We start from the raw sequence: 21919 nt of genomic DNA, 5'->3' as shown, positions 1-21919 counted from the left end.
ACGATTCTCCCAGGGTTGTACCGAGCTAGAAACGGATCTTCTGTTATTGCGATCAGAAAGGAATCAGATTCAGCTTCCTGCCTGATAAACAATAGCGAAATAATTGAAAATACAATAAGAGAATGCGATATTTTTGAACAGCAGAATAATGAACAGAAATGTTTTCCCAATATAAACCTAAGAAGTGACCATATGAATTCAGAAGAGAAGGAAGCACTGTCAAAAATAATAAGAAAATATAAAGATATCCTATATGCTGAAGATACAAAACTGTCTTTCACGCATAAAATTAAACACAAAATTCGAACAGCAGACAATATCCCAATCCATACCAAATCATACAGATACCCACAAATTTTCGAAGAAGAAGTCCAGAAGCAAGTGAGAAAAATGTTAAATGACGGCATCATCAGAGAATCAATATCACCTTACACCTCACCCGTTTGGGTTGTTCCGAAGAAAGTCGACGCATCGGGCGAAAAGAAATTTCGTTTGGTAATTGACTATAGGAAACTTAACGAAAAGACAATTAATGACAAATACCCAATTCCAGAAATAACTGACATCCTAGACAAACTAGGTAGGGCATGCTATTTTTCTACTATTGATTTAGCATCAGGATTCCATCAGATTCAACTCGACGAGGAAGATGTTGAAAAAACGGCTTTTTCAGTGAGCTGCGGAAAATATGAGTTCACCAGGATGCCGTTCGGACTAAAAAACGCCCCGGCAACCTTCCAACGAGTAATGGATTGTATCCTTAGGGATCAAATCGGAAAATGTTGTTTCGTATACATGGATGATGTGATAATTTTTTCACCATCACTTCAACAACACACAATAGATTTGGGAAAAATTTTCGAAAAACTAAAAGAAGCCAACCTTAAAATACAACTTAACAAATGCGAATTCCTTAGGAAAGAAGTACAATTTTTAGGACACACCGTTACAAAAGAGGGAGTAAAGCCCAATCGTGATAAAATAGACGCGATAAGCACATGGCCGGTACCTCGAACAGAAAAAGATTTAAGACAATTTTTAGGTATCCTAGGATACTATAGAAGATTTATAAAAGATTTTGCTAAATTGGTTAAACCTTTGACAAATTTGTTAAGAAAAGATACAGAAATCATTATATCACCGGAAGTCAAAGAATGTTTCGAAAAATGTAAAAAAATTCTAACATTGGACCCCATTTTAATATACCCAGATTTCACAAAAGATTTCATTTTGACAACAGACGCTAGCGATTTTGCAATCGGAGCAGTACTTTCACAAGGACCAATAAGTAAAGATCGACCAGTGGCATACGCCTCGAGAACTTTAAACAAAACAGAAGAAAGATATTCAACTACGGAAAAAGAACTTTTAGCAATAGTATGGGCGGTCAAACACTTCAGACCTTATCTTTACGGTAGAAAATTCAAACTGTACACTGACCACCAACCCCTTACTTATAGCCTTTCAAATGCAAATAACAAAATAATCAGATGGAGGCTAGCTCTTGAAGAATTTGACTACGAGATAATTTATAAGCCTGGTAAACAAAACATAGTGGCAGACGCTCTATCAAGAATTAGACCGGAAGAAATAAATGTAAACTCACATTCAGATGAAGATAATACACCTGAAAGCGATGGTACGACGGTACATTCCGCCGACACAAGTGACGATTATTTCATACGACACACTGAGAAACCAATTAATATGTTTAGAAATCAAATTATTTTCAGTATTGCAGATATGGAAATGGCCGCATACGAACAAATATTTCCAAAATTCCACAGGCACACGGTAGTAAGAAGTCAATACAACGAAAGCAACATCGTCGAAATCTTCAAACAGAAATTAAATCCAAGAGGAATTAATTGCCTCAAAGCACCTATTTCGCTGATCCAGCTGATACAGGAAACATTTAAAAAATATTTTTCATCTAATCGAATATTTAAAGTCTTCTTTTCAGAAACATTGTTGGAAGATGTTCGAATGGAGGTTGAACAAGACGAGATTGTGAGAGAAACACACAATTTTGGCCACAGAGGACCTAAAGAAAATAAGATCCAAATTTTGCAGAAATATTTTTTCCCACAGATAGATCGCAAAGTTAAAATTTTCTGTAATGCATGCGACACCTGCAAAAGAGCCAAGTACAACAGGAAACCACCCAAGTTGATCCATAAGAGTACCTTTGGACAGAAACCATTTGATCGCATCCACATGGACGTTTTCTTTCTAAAAGGACAAAAATGGCTAACAATTGTCGATTCATTTTCAAAATTTGCCAATGCGATACCCCTTGCAACAAGAACTATCGTTGACGTAAAAATCGCAATTTCGGAACATATTCGACAATTCGGTAGACCATCAATGATCATTTGCGACCAAGAACCCACCTTTAGATCCATCGATATCACGGGATTCCTAAATGAATTAGGGATTGAAATTCATTTCGCAAGTAGCTCAAACACTAATGGCATTGTCGAACGCTTTCACTCAACACTCATAGAAATCTTTCGAACCACCAAGTCAAAATTCACTAACTTAACCCTAATCGATCATATTAACATTGCAATTGATATCTATAACAATACATTTCATGAATCCACTAAAAAGAAACCTAGAGATTTAATCTTTAATACCACTAACACTACTGACACAGAAGAAATCTTAGAAAAGAGCAAACAACTTCAATCAGCAGTCCGAATAGAGCTAAATAAGAGAAAACATAAATATGAGGAACGAAACAAAAATAATGAAACACCTATTACTCTCATACCTGGCGAAACAAAATATGTAAAAATAGCTCAAAGACAAACTAAGGACAAGCATCCATTCAAAACAATAACCGTCAACAAAAACAATAGATTGACATTTGAAGATACAAATAATGTTAAAATTCACAAAGATCGAATTAAACACTAAAACGTTCTAAATTCCAATTACAGACTGTACGTGATCACCCAAGTAAAAGCCAACACGTATAAGGAAGTAACAGGCAATAATGGAATAATAGCTTTCAAAATTGGAACGGCAAGGATTCAAGTAGGATACAACAGAATAATACACCACATCAACATGAAGCAGATTGACAAAGAAATCGGTAACATAGAAAAATGTTCTAAATCATTTGAAGTAACAGATCATATTATGGACACTCTTACGGCAAAAATAGGAAAAGCCAAGGAAAAGTTGAATGCCCTAACAAGCAAAAGACAAAAGCGAGCACTTATCAATATGTTAGGAACAGCAATTAAATTCATTGCAGGAAATCCAGATAGTGAGGATCTTACAATGATTGAACAAAGCATAAAGGCCATAGAAAGCACAAATAATAATATTATCGATAATCAAGAAAGACAAATCAAAATTAATACAATTTTACAAGATAGGATAAACAATGCATCTATCGCAATCAACAAAATTAAAAATCAAAGCAATGAGATACAGGAAGCAATGCAGGAAAATAAGAACGATCTCGAAATCATTAACCTCATATTCGTAACTGATCAAATAATTGAGATAATCGAAGATATAGAAGAACAAATCGCTTTCGCCAAGAACAACCTTTTAAACAAAAACATTATCTCTAGCGAGGAAAAAATATTCATTTTTGAACAACTCAGGAAACAAAAAGTAGAAATCAGCTATTTAGACGAGATATTTCAATACGTAAAAAGCAGCGTTTCACTAGACGGCAACAACATCATCATCCTGATAAAAGTTCCCAAGTTAACAGAAAATGTCTACGACCTTATCAACCTGGAAGCAGTTAACATGAACGGCTCAACAGTGGACATCCCTTTCAACCTGGTGACGAAATTCGGCGATGACATCTATGCACAAACATCAGCTTGTAATATTTGTGACAACAACCTACCGATCACAGATGAATGCATTTTCAACATGCTGACGCACCGTACTCCCAAATGTCGAACTACACAACGAGAGAAAACTGTCCGTTTTAAAGAAGTAATCAGGGGCATAATCTTGGTTGACACTAACGACAACGTTCTCATAACTGATTCTTGTGGACAAAATCGAACAGTAAGCGAACCAACAATCATCGAGTTAGAAGACTGTTCAATAACGATTAAAAACGTCACGTTTACGAAGAAGCCACAACGATCATATGTCGGAGAATACCTAGCACCCATGTATGGAAAAGCGATGCACACGATTAAGCAACCCATAACGAACAACGAGTTCGATCGTATCGAAATCGATAACATGCGGAAGATAACAAAACTGCAAGAGATGAGCAAGTACCTACATCACGATGAATACGCAATCATCATCGGCACAATCATCTTTCTGTTGGGAATATGCTTTGCATACAAAATATTCATACTAAAGAGGAAAAATCCAACAAGGGTATTACCGCAGATCATAAGAATCGAAGAACGACCAATCGAGATGACATCCAACACTCCAGCCAAAATCACCCCGAAGAAAAAGACAGTACATCTTCCGAGATTCGCAATGCACATCGGTCAATCGAGGACGAATGACGAATCTTAGGGGGGAGGCGTTACGCAGATACCACAGCCAGACATGTTCTAACATGACGATGCAACACCGACGTTGGTCACACATTCCAACGGTCGACTCATTCGCTCCACCTCGGAAGTCAGGCAGACACAGGATACTCGTGTTACCAGCCTGATCTACAACGAAGGGTCGCCACCATGGTAGCAACGATCGTGAGGTCGCCACCGCGGTAGCAACGTTCAACGGTACAGCGTGGGGTCGCCATCGTAGCAAGTGATAGCACAACCCCACAACCGGAAGACAGCCCTCAGGAATGAACGAAGGAACCACCAGGAAGTCGATGGCGAGATCTACGGATGACGACATCGAGGGACCGCGATTGGCTGAGTGGTAAAACGCTGAGTGCGTAGGAAAGTTATTATAAATAGGGCCAGATAGGAACCAAGCTTTAGTCTTTAGGCTACAGTCGCAGGCAAAGGTGTCTCCCAAATAAATTAAAAAGAAAAATAAAATAAAAATTATTTTTTTGTTAGTAATCGACCACGAATTACATAACTTATACATGTGTCAACCACATGTAATTAAACTGTATTTCAGATAGCAATTCATCAGCGAAAAAAATACATCACGCTTGTTTAATATTTAACTTCGAACCGAATTTCATATGTAAATTAACTGACCGTTACATTATTTTCGATGTACGTTTGCTTGCGTGGGAACTTCTATTTAAATTGTCCTTTGAAATGGAAATCCAATGAAAAGTGAACCAATTTGTCATCTTTTATGTACAATTATGTCGTGGCATTAATGTAATGAAACTAACGTTTTAAATTCACTCAAACATTAAAACACAATCATAATATTTTAAAATTATTCATCGTTATTAAACAGTATTTGTCGTACGTTTTTCATAGAGTTTTTTTGTCATAGTGTCTAATGTTCTATTTTTCATAATCGTTTCCAGGTTTTGTTATTTAAAGTTACCAAACATTTTAAAATACTCCTGTATTTGAAACACTTTCAAATTTCGGGTTGCTGGAAAAAGTATGAAGTTGAAGCATAAATTCATCAAAATAAAAGCTGGATTGGTAAAACATGGAAAAGCATAAAAGATCAATAGAAAGAGGAGAAAAATGTAATAATCGAACTTTCAAACAGGCAGATTGTATTCACTGACTGTATAACCCGCGGGGATTCGAGGCAAAATGTATTTACATGTTTTTGTTGCTTTGTAATTATCCACCAATAGATGATGCACCCTTTTTTCACGCCAACCCATACACGGAACAGTGCACATGTTCATGCAAATCAGATACGGTTGCAACGATACACCTCCGGGGTTTGAGTGCATCATCAAAGTGTGGGCTGTCGATGTTTGGTATTATTTGTACATTGTGCGGTGGTAGCAGCTGAAGTTAAATTGGATGTGTTTGCTCTTCTTTTTTAATTGGGATGTTATTCGTAATTCAATGCGACGCATATGTTTCATGTGATCTGGATGGGTTTGTAAATTTAATTTGATTTAACAGTTATAACAAAATTGTAATGAATCATTTTTGCAACAAATTATGAAGAGAAGAGAACGTCAACAGGACAGAGGCTTTGATTTAATTTTCCCACTATTTGAAAGACATTGTTGAAAATGTTTTTCAATAATTCATTTCATGTTTTCGTCTGATAGCTAACATATTAAATAGTTTCATTTTGGAATGTTTAGTAACTTCAATGATAAGTTTAATTTAATTTATGTATGTTTTTAAACACGATATGAGCCATTTTATGTTACTTAAAATTATTATCTTACAATAAATTCAATAACTGGCATGGTAAAGTGTTGATGAAGTTTTTCATATCTCATAGTTATTGTAATCCTGCCTTTCGAGTTGGTATAAAATCAATCAGCCTTTTCTGGCAATCTCATGCACAGTAGACAACAGGTCAACGATTAGCTTGCAGTTCACTGCAGTTAATGTTCCTTGCTAAGCGAACCGTCTTACACCATCGTCAACCCAATCACAGCCACGCGAAAATGAAACGTCTGCAACACGTACTAAGCGTACCACTTGTCTTGCACTTGCAATCGATAAACGTCGAAGTCATTCTTTTCGTCGGGGGCAATGAACGATAAAAACCGGACCCGTCCTTTTTTCCTTTGCCTAAAACTTTCGCCCGTACACGGACGCTTAGTTCCGTGAAGAATCCATGGCGTCTAGTGGGTGGAAAACTGCGTCTGTTTTGCAAACCAAGCCACACACACACACACACACACACACACACTCGTGCACCCACACGAATGCGCGCGGTGTGGAAAATGCATGAGCATACAAATCAGATGCAGCTACATGTGGCTTCGTCAGGTAGCGTCTGGCGTCACAAGGGAAAAGAAAATAAGGATTTAGCAGAGACGTTTAGCAGGCGAATCGGAATCCTGGCAAACGCTGCAACTAGAAATTGAAAAGAAGCTTCTTAAAAGAGTTTGTGTGTGTATGTGTATAAGAGAGAGAGAGAAAGAAAAGTTTAAGAAAGAAAATGAAGAGAGAAAAAGAGTCAATGTAGCTATAAACCAGGAACTCTTTGCTACTACCACATTGGGATGAAAAGAGACTGACTAACTGACAGAGACTGAGATGGCTGAGAAAAAAAGAACTTTTCTTAAACTTTTTTTCTAAACTAACGCCCTTTGGCTCTTTTATAACATTGTCTATTTTTTTGGCATGCGTTAGTCTCAGGTGACTGTTTAGTTAGAGCGTCTAACATTCTGTTTAACATTTCATTATTATCATGTATTTTTAGCAACTTTCTCCAATGATTTTTATTCCATGCGGCAAAATTTCATTGAAAAAAAATGATAATAGTTTCGTTAACAAGGATGATCTTTTGAACGCATAAATGTTCATAGTGTTAATTTATCCATAATTTAAATATTTCAACTAAGTATTTGAACGTATATTGTTATCCAAACATCATATCTAATGAAAAAATGGAAACTCAGCCTGAAAGGAAAAAGGACATAATTGTACTTCACTCAAGTAAAAATTATTCAAAATCAATCTGAAGGCATATTCTTCACCCGGTGTATGAGTACTAAAAGTCGCGCTGATAGTATGCTTAAGGTAGGTGATTTGGATATGGTTTGGAAAGATGATGTTAAATATCTTGGTGTATTTCTAGGCAAAAAGTTGACATATTTGAAGCATGTTCAGCAATAATGCTCTCAGTGCGAGGATGTCGGAAGTAAGAGAATGCCTCGAAAAATATAAAGCTCCACGGTGCTCTTAGAGGTATTCGTATAAAGTTAAGTTTGTTTAATAGGATTTAGAACTTAGGATGTAAGATGTAACTAGGATGTAGTTAGGATGTAAGAAACTAAGGGTGTTATCCACAATTTTTCAATACTACAAGACACCGCTGATCCCCAACACATTGAGTTATGGTCTAAAGGGCGGTACCAATATTCAATTCTAAATTGTTAATCAAATGCTATCAAAAAATATGTATTATTATTACTAATACTAATACTTTATTTTGGTTCTCGTTTGAGAAACATGTCTGAAATTCTCTCAAGATGTGTCGTTCGGTGTTTTTTTTCGAATAATATCTTGGCCAGAAATATTTTGCAAAGCTAACGGAAGGCAAAAAGTAGCTCACCTTACCATCTTTTCCGAACACACGTCTGTGCGAATAATAAAATCAAAACCCATCAACTGAAGCGCGTGCAAAATGGCAAAACGGGTCCCGTGTGCGTAGACGCGCCATAGCCAAAGCGCTCGCCGTAGACGGAATTATTGATATTTTATACAAAACTAACTGTGCCGCATGCCAACGAAAAGCTGCAACGGCAAGTTGTTTGTGACAAATTGCATTTCCAAACCCACTGATAGAGCCACATTTCCCACATATGGCAGACCCACAGTTGGGTCGTGGGTGAGAAAAGTGCACTGCCATTGACAAACGAGGGGGCGCGTTTTCTTCCCTCATGTTTGTTTTGCCTGTTTTTCTTGCTCTGCCCTCAGCTTGCATTATGGTGGTGGTGGTGCAATTTTTGTGTGCTAAATGGTGTGCCATTCTATTCCGGCGGATGCGTTTCTACCGTGGCTATGGGAATGGCAAAACATTCCTTATGATGGACCACTTCCGGCGGCCTGTGTGAGTTGTGGGAGGTAAAACAAGTGTGTGTGTGTGTGCACTTTTCGTTTCTCATTTCGAGGCTTGACGTACTGGAGCGAGAGCTTTCAATCGGGGCTATTTGATTTAGTAAGGCAAACGGCAGTGCCAAACCCGCGTGCTATTGGGGTTGAGTTGTTTTATGAGGTTTGCTCCTAAGTTTTGAGTGGATTTTGAATGAAAAGCAGAAACACTCCAAGCCAACGTTCAATCGGAAATGTGGGTGTGGGGTGAAAGGAGGTACAGAACCATGAATCATTGCATTGTAACAGTCAACCCGATCGACTAGCCACTCGAGACAGGCCATCCGAAATGAGATCCATAATTTGTCTTTCGGCATTCGGCTTTTAGTGCCATTTTATACGTCTGTAACCGAGTCCACGGTAAGGCGCGATTGCGTGGGTGAGTGCACTCAATAGTTTTTGGGGTGGGCAATAAAAACGAAGTTGGCATATTTTCTTATCGTCATCATATGAATTATAAGCAACAATGGTATAAGTTACGGGCAAATGGTTATTTTTTTCTATTGCTATTTGGGCAATGTGGAATATAGTGGGGGAGTCTGTTGATGTTGATGCACTGTACAAATAATGTTTAATATTTATGAGAACTTTAATATATAGTATTTGTGTTACGTTACAAAACTTTTTACAACACTTTTTAAATTAGACATGCACAACGAAACAAGTGATCTTAGTATGCTTAGGATTTTAAACTAGTAAAATTGTTAAACTATTTGGTGCAAAAAGTTTAAACCAACAAATCTGGTTTATGTTAAAAAAACGGTTGAAGTAATTCGGATCGTATTTGAATGAATGATTCGCAATTTCTCAAATTAAATTGAAAACTTGTAGTTGGTAATAACTTTTATCTCATCTAAAGTGTGGTCCAAAGCTTCGATTTTACCATAAAAAACAGCACGAATGATGGCATTCGTCATCAGGAATAGACAATATGTAAATTAAAGTACCAACAGAACATCTAACATCCTAAAAATTGTAAGAAGAAATTAACCTTTCACCACCCATTGTTAAATCTAAGGTCTTAGGAATACTTCAAACATAGTAAATTTTGAAATAGAAGACGACTGGAAAACTGAAATATGGATGCAAAAATATGCACAAAATAGATATTGACCATGGCGAATGAGAAGATATTTCGAAAGAATGTCTTGAATAGGCTGAAATAGGAAGAAGACTAATGCTGTACGACGTGTAATTTTTTTTTATTATTATACAGATTTTGAGTCCCTAGGACTACTTTCGCCCCTACGTGTAATAAAACTATAAAGAATATAGGGGAATGATGAGTAATGAAGAGTTATGCTGCTTATCTTGTGTAGACAATATTTGGAGTATGGATCATCATATTTCTTTTTTTGTATTTTAACAAATAATTATGTACATTTGTATCTTCCTACAAATGAACAGTTATTTATGTAAAAGATAAATTTTCAAACACTGTGGGTACAGTAAATTGGACTATTTTCCTATAAGATGCTATAGTAAACGGGAGCTCATTGTGGAGTTGGTAGTGAAGACGCAAAGATGAAACCTTAATGGCCACTCCCCAGTGACCTCTGGTCCATAAATACATCACCACCGGACACCGAGCACAAATTCATCGCTTGCAACCATCGCTGCTAACGAAAGCTCCAATTTCTACCGGTGAAATTTTAGGGTCGCCTCCCAGATGCGACCCAACAATACGAACGAAGGAGCGAAGATGAAAAAAAAACACAGCACACAGTGACTTAACCCGAATACGTTGACAGGTTTCCACTATCAACCGGATCGGATGGTTCTCTGGTTTGCTGGTGGAAGAAAAATGCCCCAATACCTTCCAGGCTATCCGTAACCCGTAACCCACGAGAAGGACCGACCGACGACAACGACGACAACGACGACGGTATCACTTTCATTACCATCATGTCTACAGGTCACCATCATCATACGGCTGCTCATCCTCACGATCATCAGCGTGGCATCATGAAAAGTGACCTGCTCACTTATCGTCCCGGGGTCGTCCAGAAAATCTAGCTCCGGAAAAAAAGGGAAGGAAAAAAGAAGAGATCTGCAGTAAGGAGTTCCTACCAGCAACAGGACGTAATTTGGACGTTACTTTCACTGACAGTTTTGGGACGAAGGGACACCATATATTAGGTTGTGGGTGTTCTCCCTCTCTCTCTCTCTCCCTCTCTCTTTCTTCCCCTTGCTTCTAATTGACATGGGCGCGTGTGGGTGCGTGTAAATGCGTGTGTGGGTGTAGAGGTGGTGTATCTAATGAAAGTTGGCATGGGCCATAAATTTTCACCGATAGTAGCAGCAGGGAAATGAAGACGGCGACGTTGCGCTGCCACTTGTGTCCAAATTTTATCGTCCTGTCGACTAAACCAAACTCTTTTTCTTTCAATATGCCACATTGCCTCAATTTCACAGACACACACACACACACACACACACGCAAAACCATTCCCCAGGATGGGTGAAATTCCTACGCACTGGCTCGACTAAAACAAAAGCGATCAACCCGTTTCGCTTTCTTTTGCGCGCATTCCGATCAATACACCAACGTAAACTCATTCATGTGCGATTCTTTTGCTGTGGCTTGTGGCCCAAAAACACGTAGGTGTCAGGTTGCCTGCCTATTGTTTATCATTTGTCTGCCGAGCGTGTAAATATTGGGCAACATGCGTGAAGACGATGGCGTTAGATGGTGGCCCGACAAGCTAGGACGAAAGAACAAAAGCATTTACAATACCTTCATTCCGTAATTTTCTGTGCTGTTTGGTGCGGCTTATAAAATGAGCAAAATAAATTTTATGATGGCTTTTCCGCTCTGCCTTTAAATGCAAGCGTAATGGAATGTTTGTACAGGTAGTTATTAACACGTTAATTACGTTTAATAATACGCAGCGTGTCTAACACAACGATAGAATTATTAAAAATTAATTATTGGAAAAAAATGGAGTTCATGAGTTGGGTTCAACATTAATATTTTAACCATCTTTACCACGTGGCGCTGAACACGTTGCGTTAAACGTTGCTTTGTTCGTCTGTCCAAAAATAGCAAATAAAGCCCCTCGTAAGCCTTTATTGGACAGATTACAATCCGTAGGAGAATTTTAATCAAGATTGATACATCCAGGACGTTCGCAAACGAATCCACCTTGCCTAAATCGTAATTTATTTCAAACACCCATCCCACCTCATGACGGTCGCACAACGAGGACACCGTTGCCCCGAAATCCTTCCTTTAGCGTATCAATTTAACGGCTTTCGGGTGGCTTAGCTTAACCGATTTAGAAGAATGTTTGCCAATTATGTTAAATCAAATGCAATATTTTTCGAACGGGGAAGCCACCAACGAAACGAACAGGCACAATCTGCGCCGCTTTAGGTGGGATTAAAGGTAACCGCGAAATGCCCGAAACAAATTTAACGATCGCGTGATTATGTTGCGGGCTAGTGGGCTGGAAATGATGATAAGCCATAAATTCATTCGAAATGTTTGATAAGACAGCTTAAAACTATGGCTGCGATTAGCTGCTGAAACAGGCCGGTTTTAAATAATTGGATTAACAAACGATGGGTGAGCTTCGGTTACATTGTTTGCCTTTTTGTTCGAACGTAACAATCGCTTTGTTTTGCTATCTGAAATCGCTCTAGATGAATACGTGAGCATTGTAATCTTTATCGTTTCATCGATGAATTATTCACTTGATTAAAAGTGGCTAGTGATGCATAAAATAACATTAACATGTTTCACTAACTGAGGTGTTTATATTTAGCATAACACAACATTAACATCGCGATCATCGTTGTCATCGACGCTCTTTTGTGTTGGTTCATTTTTGATGATTTTTAGATGACTCAAATTCAAAGATGATTCAAATTTTTTTACAAGGACAAAAACATTTTAAAATCTAATTTATTTCTATCTGTTCTTGCGTTTTTTTACGTAATTTTGTAATTGAAGAAAAATGCAATGCGTATGAAGAATATTGATCACTTTATCACCTATTGTAAACTCTCTTCACAGTTTTGTACATATCTTCTGCCGGAAATGGAGAATTAATTTAAAAATATGTCTGAAAACGTATCAAATGTGTTACAACACGATATAGCGGATTGCAAACATATCCAAAAACGTTTAATAGTCAAATTTTCCCCAAAATTATCTCGCTATGTTCGACAGGGTTTTGCATCTAAACCCCACGCAAATCTGCTATCTTGCGTCACTCGCTACGTAAAGCACCGGATTTGGGGATCACATTCCGCAAGCTTACGTACAAGAACGTGCGTGTACGGAAGAAAAGTTGCAACAAAGAAAGTTACCGTTTCAGCGTCACAAACTATCGGTGTCGTGCTAATCTCCCAGCTGTCTCGTTTAGCTCAGCTTAGTGAAGCTGTGGTTTTTCGGCAAGTTATCGTGGTTCATCCTTGGCAGTGTGTTTGCAAAACTTGCACTCTACCGTAGATTCCGTCCGTACTCAACCGAAAGCACGACACGGACACGGAAGTAAGTACAACTTTTGGTCGCTAATATTAGTCCGTAGGAAGCAGTTTACGTGAGAGTGAAGCCTTTCATGCAACGGTGTCAGATGAGCTTATAATTTGCAACACTTTACTGAAAGTTTATCGGATCAGTTTGTTGAAGATGATGTGGGTTTTCGGTAGTTGGTTACATTGACTGGGTGTATGTACATTTTACGATACGTACCGGAATATGTTCGAGCCCGTATAAGCTCGGGTGAATATTCATTGGATGCCTCGAGTGTTCCTCTTGCAATGCTCATACATGTGCTTTCGAGAGCGAAACAGTAATTTCACTTGCAAATGATTCTACCGACCGAGTAATGAGTTTTCGGTATCGAAAGTTGCTTTATTGTATGGAGTTGGGCCATGACTGGTTCTGGGAACAAACAAAATTATTTTGCCTGTTTATTTCAAATTAAATATTTTGAGTTTTCAAAATGTATTTTGCACGACTTTGTATGACATTTGATTATTTTAAATGTGAGAAGTCAAACATTGTTGAAAAAGAAACTATAGGTATTTAATCTCTCCTTGTCGCACATGAAGATATTTAAACTATATTACATTAGTTTTTTGGTTAAGCGCTTATGATGAAACTGGCAGGCTCGAATTACTGAATATAGCAACATTTGTGTGAGTGAAAGCTCTACACAGTAATGAAGTAAAACAGTAACAAGGTGTTTTCGGTGCAACAGACTCATTGATTCTTCTTCTTCTTCTTTTCGTTGAGTGGGGCACTACCCTCTATGGGACTAAGAAGTTACCTCCTACGCCATATTCAAGGGTACAACCACTCCTGTAGGGCTTTCGACTACTAGAGCCATATGCCTCTCTTTCCTTCTTCTTCCTCATTATATGTGTATATCCATCTCCTGCATGAAACCCACTATGTGTTTTGTGATAGACTCATTGATGTAATAATTAAAAACCATTACATCGTTAACGGATAAAAAAGGGATGAATATTTGTAAGCACGCTGTACTGGAGGTTACGCACAGGCGCACATGCTACTATGTGCTAGGATAGACACCTATCAGAACCTAACTAGTGTGGAAATCTTGCACGTTAATAAAATTGGAATTTATCCAAACTTTTACCAAACAGCCGGAAGGAAACGAATTATCAATTCGTCAAGTATATGTAAGTACTGCGCCTAAAGGTATGCAATCGCAATGCGTATTCGTGCTATTAGCTAATTTTCTTAGTTCATTCAGAACGTAGAAATTCCGTACCATTTGTATTTTGCTGATAAGAGATGATTTTATGCCATTAGTGTTGCTTCTCGTAGCAATAAAACAACAAACAAAAAATGACAACAAATAAACAAATACCGAACTGATGGAAAGCTTTCTACCATGGGAGTTTCGTTTGCGATGTTAAATTTTTCTTGCCCTCGTCCACTCGGTCCGCTGTCGGCGGTTGGTTTACTCTTCATTCATTTCGGGAGTTGTCCCCTCGGGAAAACACGCGGCACACCGGGTACTGGGTGTTGCTTTGTTTTAGGGCGAGAGTGACAAGCATCAACGACAGACAGCAGGAAATTGCGCAACAGGTGAGCTTTATCGTCCGTGGTCGGTTAGGTCGTACTGGTAAAATGGCTTATGGGCGTGTGTGTGTGTGTGTCTGTGAATGTGTGTTGCTTCCGGTGCGGATACGGCAGTACGGCGAACCGACCTACGACCCCGCGACTTGATATAAGGTTAGGCTTAAGCACACGCATCGCCACGGCACACACGGCATCCAAATCGTGGCACGATGTAAGTGTGAACAAATGGTGCGTGCGTTTCTCGGAAGTAAGCCAACGGTGGCCGGTTGAAGTGAAGTGTTTGGAGGTTCGCGTTTTGAAGGTTATATGGTTACCATGCAGGAATATGATTGTTTCGCTCCTGCGTAAACGCAAGTAAGAAAAGTGGTGTGAGCTTCTAAACGCTATTTATTCCCCCCGCCGCTATGTTTACTCTCTTCCCTAACATGCATCCCGCTTTTACTCATTCTAGAAGTATGGGAAATGGATAGATGACGTCCCACCGTGCCGAAGGCTTCCCACGGTTTTTCGTTGGATTATCGCAAAATGATATGTAAAACGGTAACGGCGCATCGTTACACCATTAGCGAAAATGGACGACTTTGGTTGAGCTCCTGCAGCGGTTCCCATTTACCATGGGACGTACATTTTGAAGAAAGTATTTTTGCACCCGACAGCGACTGATTGGGTTTTTGGGGTGGAGTGGAGAAGGTGCTTTAAGGAAGGATTTCCACTTTTCTTCGTCCATTGGACCACCCGCAAGGGGGTTTTTTCATAACAAAGTTCGTGGGAAAAAAAAAACAGGAAGAACCAAATTTCCCAGGAATCTTTCTCACACACGCACACACACACATGGCGATAATGATATGGCGATGAGGATAAATTCGCAGGAATTTATATCCATTCGCCTCAATTGCTGATTTCTGTCCGACACACACATACAGACAAACGTGCACAGTAGGGAGTGCTAGAAATTGGAAAAGGTTCAGAAATGTTTTGTGCTGCAGCATTTTCCCATTCAATGTATGTCTGTGTTTGTGTGTGTCTGACGCACCTGACGGAACAAAGCGAGTAAACCGATTTCACATCGTGTGCGCTCGGTGTATAATGTTCGGTGTAATCTTCCCAAGCTTTAAATTTGATTTTATTTCATTCCGTTGTTCCATGGCCAAGACCGACACCGTGTTTGTTCCGGCTGGCTTGTGACTGTCAATTTCATTTAATCCACTAGCACAATCGACTTAATTTGACCGCAATTTGTCCCCTTCGCTCAACCCACACCGGTTCGGCGGTTTCACTACGGGTGGTGTAATGCATTTGCTTTTATCGCGAGTCCACCCGAGATGGGACCACTGAGTCCCGTTTCGCCAAATGATCCAGATCGTGGAGCCTGTCACGTACGGCTTAAGGCGTTCTGGTCGGTGTTGTGTCGTGAATGGGGAGGATACAACGAACAGCGACCAAAAAAAAAAGAAGGATAAAAGCATAAAAGCTAGTCCGATTGAATCGATCGGCCCGGTCTGGTCGGATGTTGCTCATTGGAATGCATAACGTCACACCGACGATGCACAACACGTAGCCAATAAGCCGCGCGTACCTGTAGGATTTGAACCGTTTACCCACCGGTTGTTACTCGAATGTATCGTTAGTTGAGCTTGTTTTCTTCCCACATCCTTCGGTAATATTCAGGGGGTAGCTTTTTTGTGCTTTCTTTTGGGTGGCTCATCGTGGCTTCGGCTTGCTTAATGCAAATAGTACCATTTTTATCCCACGCTTCAAAACGAAAACATTCAAGATGGCAATAAAATTCAACCTCCTCATCAAATAGGACTATCTCGTTTGCCACTTTTCACAAGCACATGTAGATCAAGAAGCGTATTTCTGTGTGATTTTTCTCTCCCCCTATCTCTCTCTCTCTCTCCTACTCTCTTGGGAAAAGCCCATCCAAAAACCCAAAAGGTACCATGGAACATCATTAAATGTGGAAATAAAATATCACCAGCTCCAGGAAGCGCCCACACACACAGGCGCGCGTAGACGATGAGCATGCCAATTTACATTATGTTCACCACTAGGCGGCCTCTTCACATCGAACCGCGTTCATATATTTCATCCCAAAACATACTGCTCGGCTGCTGCGTGTGGACATTTTTCTTGAACCCGTTTCTCTGTGCTTGGATGAAAATTTAACCCATCCGCAATGCGCTCTGTACTCATCCATCATCGAAACATCCACTGGGTGTGTGACCGAAACGGCAAGACCAAGGCGGTTACGCTTCGGTACACTATCACAGCGAGCTTTCCCATGACGATTGCCATGGTTGCACCGTGCGGGCAACTGACATTCCTTACCACAAATCGACTCACGTATCGCTCGGTATGTAGCATTCCGGACTTCAGGGTTCAGATTTTGTGTCGCACTGGTTCTGGTTCTCGCTCGCCGTACGATGTGGACGATGGCATTTATTTTGATTTGATTGTCGTAACCATTTTTAGTGTGTAATTTGATTTAATTTCCAGCGAAACGAATCGACCGACGGATTCGGTCCAAGTACGGTTCAGCGAGTAGAAGTGGCAGCACTTGTTGGATGCGCTGGAACGAGCGCACTTGCAAAGAATGCAGTTTGACCTCGACCGTTTGTGCAGAAGTATGGGCAAAGTATGTTTCGAAGAACAACATTTTGAACTTTTCGAATATTTCAAGATGCACCAGGTGCACGAAATGAATGGTCCAGTGTTTCTCTCGTTGCTGTCTTTACAACGTTACAAGTGTTCTGTGAGTTGAGTTTCAATCCAGGATTCTCATCAAAAGCATCCCACAATTGTACTGAGGTAGTTTTTCTTTTTTTTTCTCATTATTATTAGTAATTTAATTATTAATAATAATGCTGTTATTATTAACATTATTACCATGTAGGGGATATACCAAGATAAAATATTCGTTATTTCAACAACTTGTAATTTTTGTTTGGTTTGAAGATTAATTCCATGCTTGGCCAATTGTGCGAAAGCTTGTCTGTTGTTGATAATTCGTATAAAAATGAGATTTAGTTTGTGGACGGACATACCTTTAAAAATATCACAATACACTCATAAATTCATTTTTTTGTTCTCATATGATACATTACAATTGTATAACAGATATTGTATCAATACGGCCAGGCCGTATTACACGAATAAAAAAAATCAGATAATTTTATTTCAAAATTAATTAGTAACTGATGAACATACTCATGGTATAGTTCAACATATAATTTGTGTCTTTAACCCAAAAAATCAGTTTTGAACCAAAACTTCTAACATATCGATCTAACAGATCGATTCCGCAGTAGCATACTTTACTTCTGAATATACGCAATACAGATTGGGAATTTCTATTTGATGTTTAAAAAATCAAATAAAATAAAATATATCGGTTGTCTTCATTCAGTACATTCTGTGGTTTATTGTATGATAATGTACAAATTCAATTACTGGAAGATCCAGCTGAGTTATTTTGTTCATAATTCAGCATTCATAATTATTTAAAGAAGATAAGTTTTTACTATAATATTTAGTAAAGTCATATAGCTTGAATCATAGAACTCTTTCTGTGAAGCGACCCATTTCCCAATTATATGAATGGGAATTATATGAATGTGCTTCCATTTTATAGCACAGTTTATAGCACCATAAAATGTAAGTTTGAAATAAATTCAAAAATTAACTGTCACTTACCAATTTGCGGCACATCGTACTGTCGCTGACCGCGTGTACTGCGCAGCATCATTTGGTTTGCGATGCCGTGCGGAATCGATGGCAGACCGCTACTGCTTCCGCCGACATCTTGGGCGGAGTCGGCCATCATCTTATTGCGACCACCGGTCGGTGACGCTCGCTTGTTGCTCGACGCCGACCGCTGCAGATTCACATTGCCCTGTCCACCAGCAGCGCCACCAGCAGCGGCAGCTCCGTTGAGGTCGTCACCACCACCGTTACCTCTCCCGTCTCCAACACCACCTTCACCGATATCTTCATCCCGATCGTCTATGCCGCTGGAGGAGGACTGGTTGACGTCGAAGGTGGATGTCGCACCATTCGGACCGTGGGACAGTTGCTGCTGCGCTGCACGAATATCGAAGTTAGTCTGCACACCGAACAGTTCCTGCAGACCGCGCGGTGGCTGCCCAACAAGTGGCCCTATCGGACCGTGGCGTAACCCCGACGGCAGATGCGCTGGTGGCGGGCTAAGCTCGGGCAGCTCATTGCTCGCCACATGGTTCAGGGTACCTAACGATACGGCGCCATTGTTACTGCTGATGATGCTGCCGCTACCACCAACTGAACCACCACCACCGCCACCATTAGTGCCACTGTGTGTCTTCTGGTGAACGGTGCCCATCATTGGCCGCATCAGGTCGACACCGTTTTCTGCCAGCAGCTCGGACATATCGTCCAGATCGTCGAGCAACTGGGCGGGTGGTGGTGGCGGCGGTGGCTTGATGTAAGCATCGCGTGCCATGTGCAGCGAGTACGTACTCGAGAGCACGCTCATGTACGCCAGTATCGGTAGAATCGGTCGGATCATTTTTCACTGCTACCACACACACACACACTCTCACGCGCGCGCACACACACACCCACACTCACACAAAAACAGGAGCCCGGGTTTTCGGCAGTGTTCACGGGCACGGACACCGAATGGGTGATGTGCACGTGCGACGCGGTAAGATGGATGAGGTATTCCCGCGCGGGTCGGCTCTTCCCGGACGCGGATACCTGGGGACCTTTGGGACCTTTTGTTCTTTTCTTTTTGTTCTCGATGCTTGTGCCGGTTGCGGCGCGGGCTGATCCTGATGACTGCTGACACGAACGTCCGTAACGGTTAACCTACCGCAGTTTGATATTCAACAGGTCCTTCCACCACCGAGCAAGAACACACACACACACGCGGACGAATGCTTCGGTTGCTTTCCGTTTTGCTTACTTTTCGTTCTCGTTGTAAGTCCCAGTCACGAAATGGTTCCAGGAAATGTTACACCTTCACGTTCGCTTTGCTCTCGGAAAGACTAATGACGTCGGGACGGGATCAAGTAGTGTAGCTTCGGAGGTCGAAAGTAACTAAAGTCGAATCCTATCTTGTACCGCTGCGTTACTGCGCCTGTACGGTACGGTTACGGGTGTGGAAGCAAAATGTCGGATGTTTTGGAATGTAGCTTCAGAATAGGAACTTGCTACCACACTACAAGGAATAGGATGAACTACGCGTTCTAGTATCGCACCGTATGCATTCCTACAGGATCTCCGAACGTCCCTATCAAGACGGTCAGTCAGCTTAGACTTTCGGCAAACGCGAAGCGACTAATAACTTTCTTGCTTTTTTCACTCTCCTTCCCTGCTGCTGTTAGCCAGAAATAGATGCCTATTAGCGCGAAGTCTCACCTAATGGGCCACTTTCACGCACGATCGCTGTGGCAGCTTGCACGCCACACTAACAACCCACGGGTGAGCTGTACGCACATAACGAAACCGGACCACGGAATGACGAACCGAAACCAGGAAACGGGAGTGATCAGACAGGGGATATTCACTTTCTACTGTCTTTACTGACAAAATTGCGAGGGTGGCAAGGGCAAGGGCTAATTTCACGCTATGTTTCGCACACTGCAACGCACACGCTGGCCAGTATTTCGGGTGCTCCCTTTATTGCCAATTTACTGGACACGGTTTCCGGGGCGATTTTTACAGTGTGGTGTCGTACCGGATGCACCAAACCGTTGGCATTCATTGCACGTCCACTTGCACTGACAAACCGGACTCAGTACACGCACCATACGCACACACACACGCCATCAAACACGGGCAGACACGGATCAAATGTACACCTTGTGCACACAGGACACTCCGCTCAGTCATACGCACGCACACACACACATACGCAAAACACAAAATTGCTTGTCGCATCGACCAGTGAAGGTACGCACCGTCACCGTCGGTTCCGAACAAACAGTTGGGAGATAATTACAGATTATCACCCGTGTATCCTTCGGTTCTAGCAGTAAATCGATATCCCGCACATGAATATCTAGCACAATCGCAACGAATGCAGCTTTTGCTTTACGGTTTTTTTTTCTTCACACTGCTGCTGCACGGTGGAACTCCCGAATTGCGCCCGGAACGATAAACAGAGTTGAAGTGCCTTCCTCGAAAGCCTTTAGTGCGCTTCGCTCGTCCTAGACACCGTCAACATTTCAGAAGCTATTTGCTAAAAAGGAATCGAAAGACACCGAGACCGAGAGGATTCGTTTTTTACACTAGTTCACACGCACGGCACCCTTTTCGCGTCAGTTGCGGCTGAAATCCTGCAGGATGTGTAACAACAACAACGATAATAATAATCAACAACAACACTTGTTCTTGGTTCCCAGATTTGTTTTGCGGGCTCCCGTATTAGTAAGGTATCCTGTTCCGATACGGCTGAATCGCGGGAGTAGTTCTGGCGTCGTGAGAAGTAAAAGTATCGGCAACTCCTCGCAGAGCGTCACGGGTGTGTTGATGTTTTTTTGTTTCCTTCTTCCTTTTCAGTGGCACCTTAGTGAACTAATAATAGTACGATGGTGCTGCTGCTGCTGCTGCTGCTGTTACTGGTTCTACTGCCTTTGCTGGTGCTGCACAGTAGGGGGTAAGTATGACCACCCTGGGAGGCCGCTTTGGCCATGACGCGCGCTTATCGGACCGTTTTAACACCCTACTAGCCTCGTCAAGGGATGGAACGCGAATGAACGGTACCGAATGGTGCTCGTGTCGGTTTTACTAGCCCTGTGTGGCGGCTCCGGGCACCGGGCTCTCGGGTTACTCGGGTGGTTCGGCTTTTCCGACATAACACTCACCATACGCGAACTCTCTGTCCTCCGTTAGTTCTCTCCACAAAGCCCCATCGCCGTACGAAGAAAAGTTTATAAAGCGCGTGGTCGTCAGATTCGGAAAAAAACCCCTGGAAAATGAGTGCCAAAAATTCGTCAAGGAGCTTTTGCCGAGCGGTGACTTTTGGTGACTTCGGGCCCTGCCATGCCCAGACACGCGTGTGGTGTGGCAGTGGGTTGTCTTGTGTTTTTCTCGGGTGAGTGTGTGAATGGTTCGCTACTAAAAAGCACCGTCGATCGTGGACCAGGAAGTCGCAACCGAGCGTAGGCAGCAAGCGAAGGCGCATACGATGGCGTAAAAG

At 41.1% G+C, this 21919-nt stretch overlaps 1 protein-coding gene across 1 annotated transcript in view; it reads right to left on the bottom strand.

The window, feature by feature from the left end:
- The window catches only part of LOC125767987 (zinc finger protein 503), a 119607-nt gene extending 97954 nt beyond the window's left edge, over positions 1 to 21653 (bottom strand). Inside the window, exon 1 of the mRNA XM_049435058.1 lies at positions 18433 to 21653. Coding sequence (XP_049291015.1) covers positions 18433 to 19282 — 850 coding nt within the window. The 5' untranslated portion in view covers positions 19283 to 21653. The remainder of the gene's footprint in view (positions 1 to 18432) is intronic.
- Positions 21654 to 21919: the final 266 nt, after the last annotated feature.

The sequence above is a fragment of the Anopheles funestus genome, chromosome 3RL, assembly GCF_943734845.2.
Source record: "Anopheles funestus chromosome 3RL, idAnoFuneDA-416_04, whole genome shotgun sequence".
Taxonomy (NCBI): domain Eukaryota; kingdom Metazoa; phylum Arthropoda; class Insecta; order Diptera; family Culicidae; genus Anopheles; species Anopheles funestus.
The sequence above is the reverse complement of the archived record's forward strand: the minus strand, read 5'-3'. Positions and strand labels throughout refer to the sequence as shown.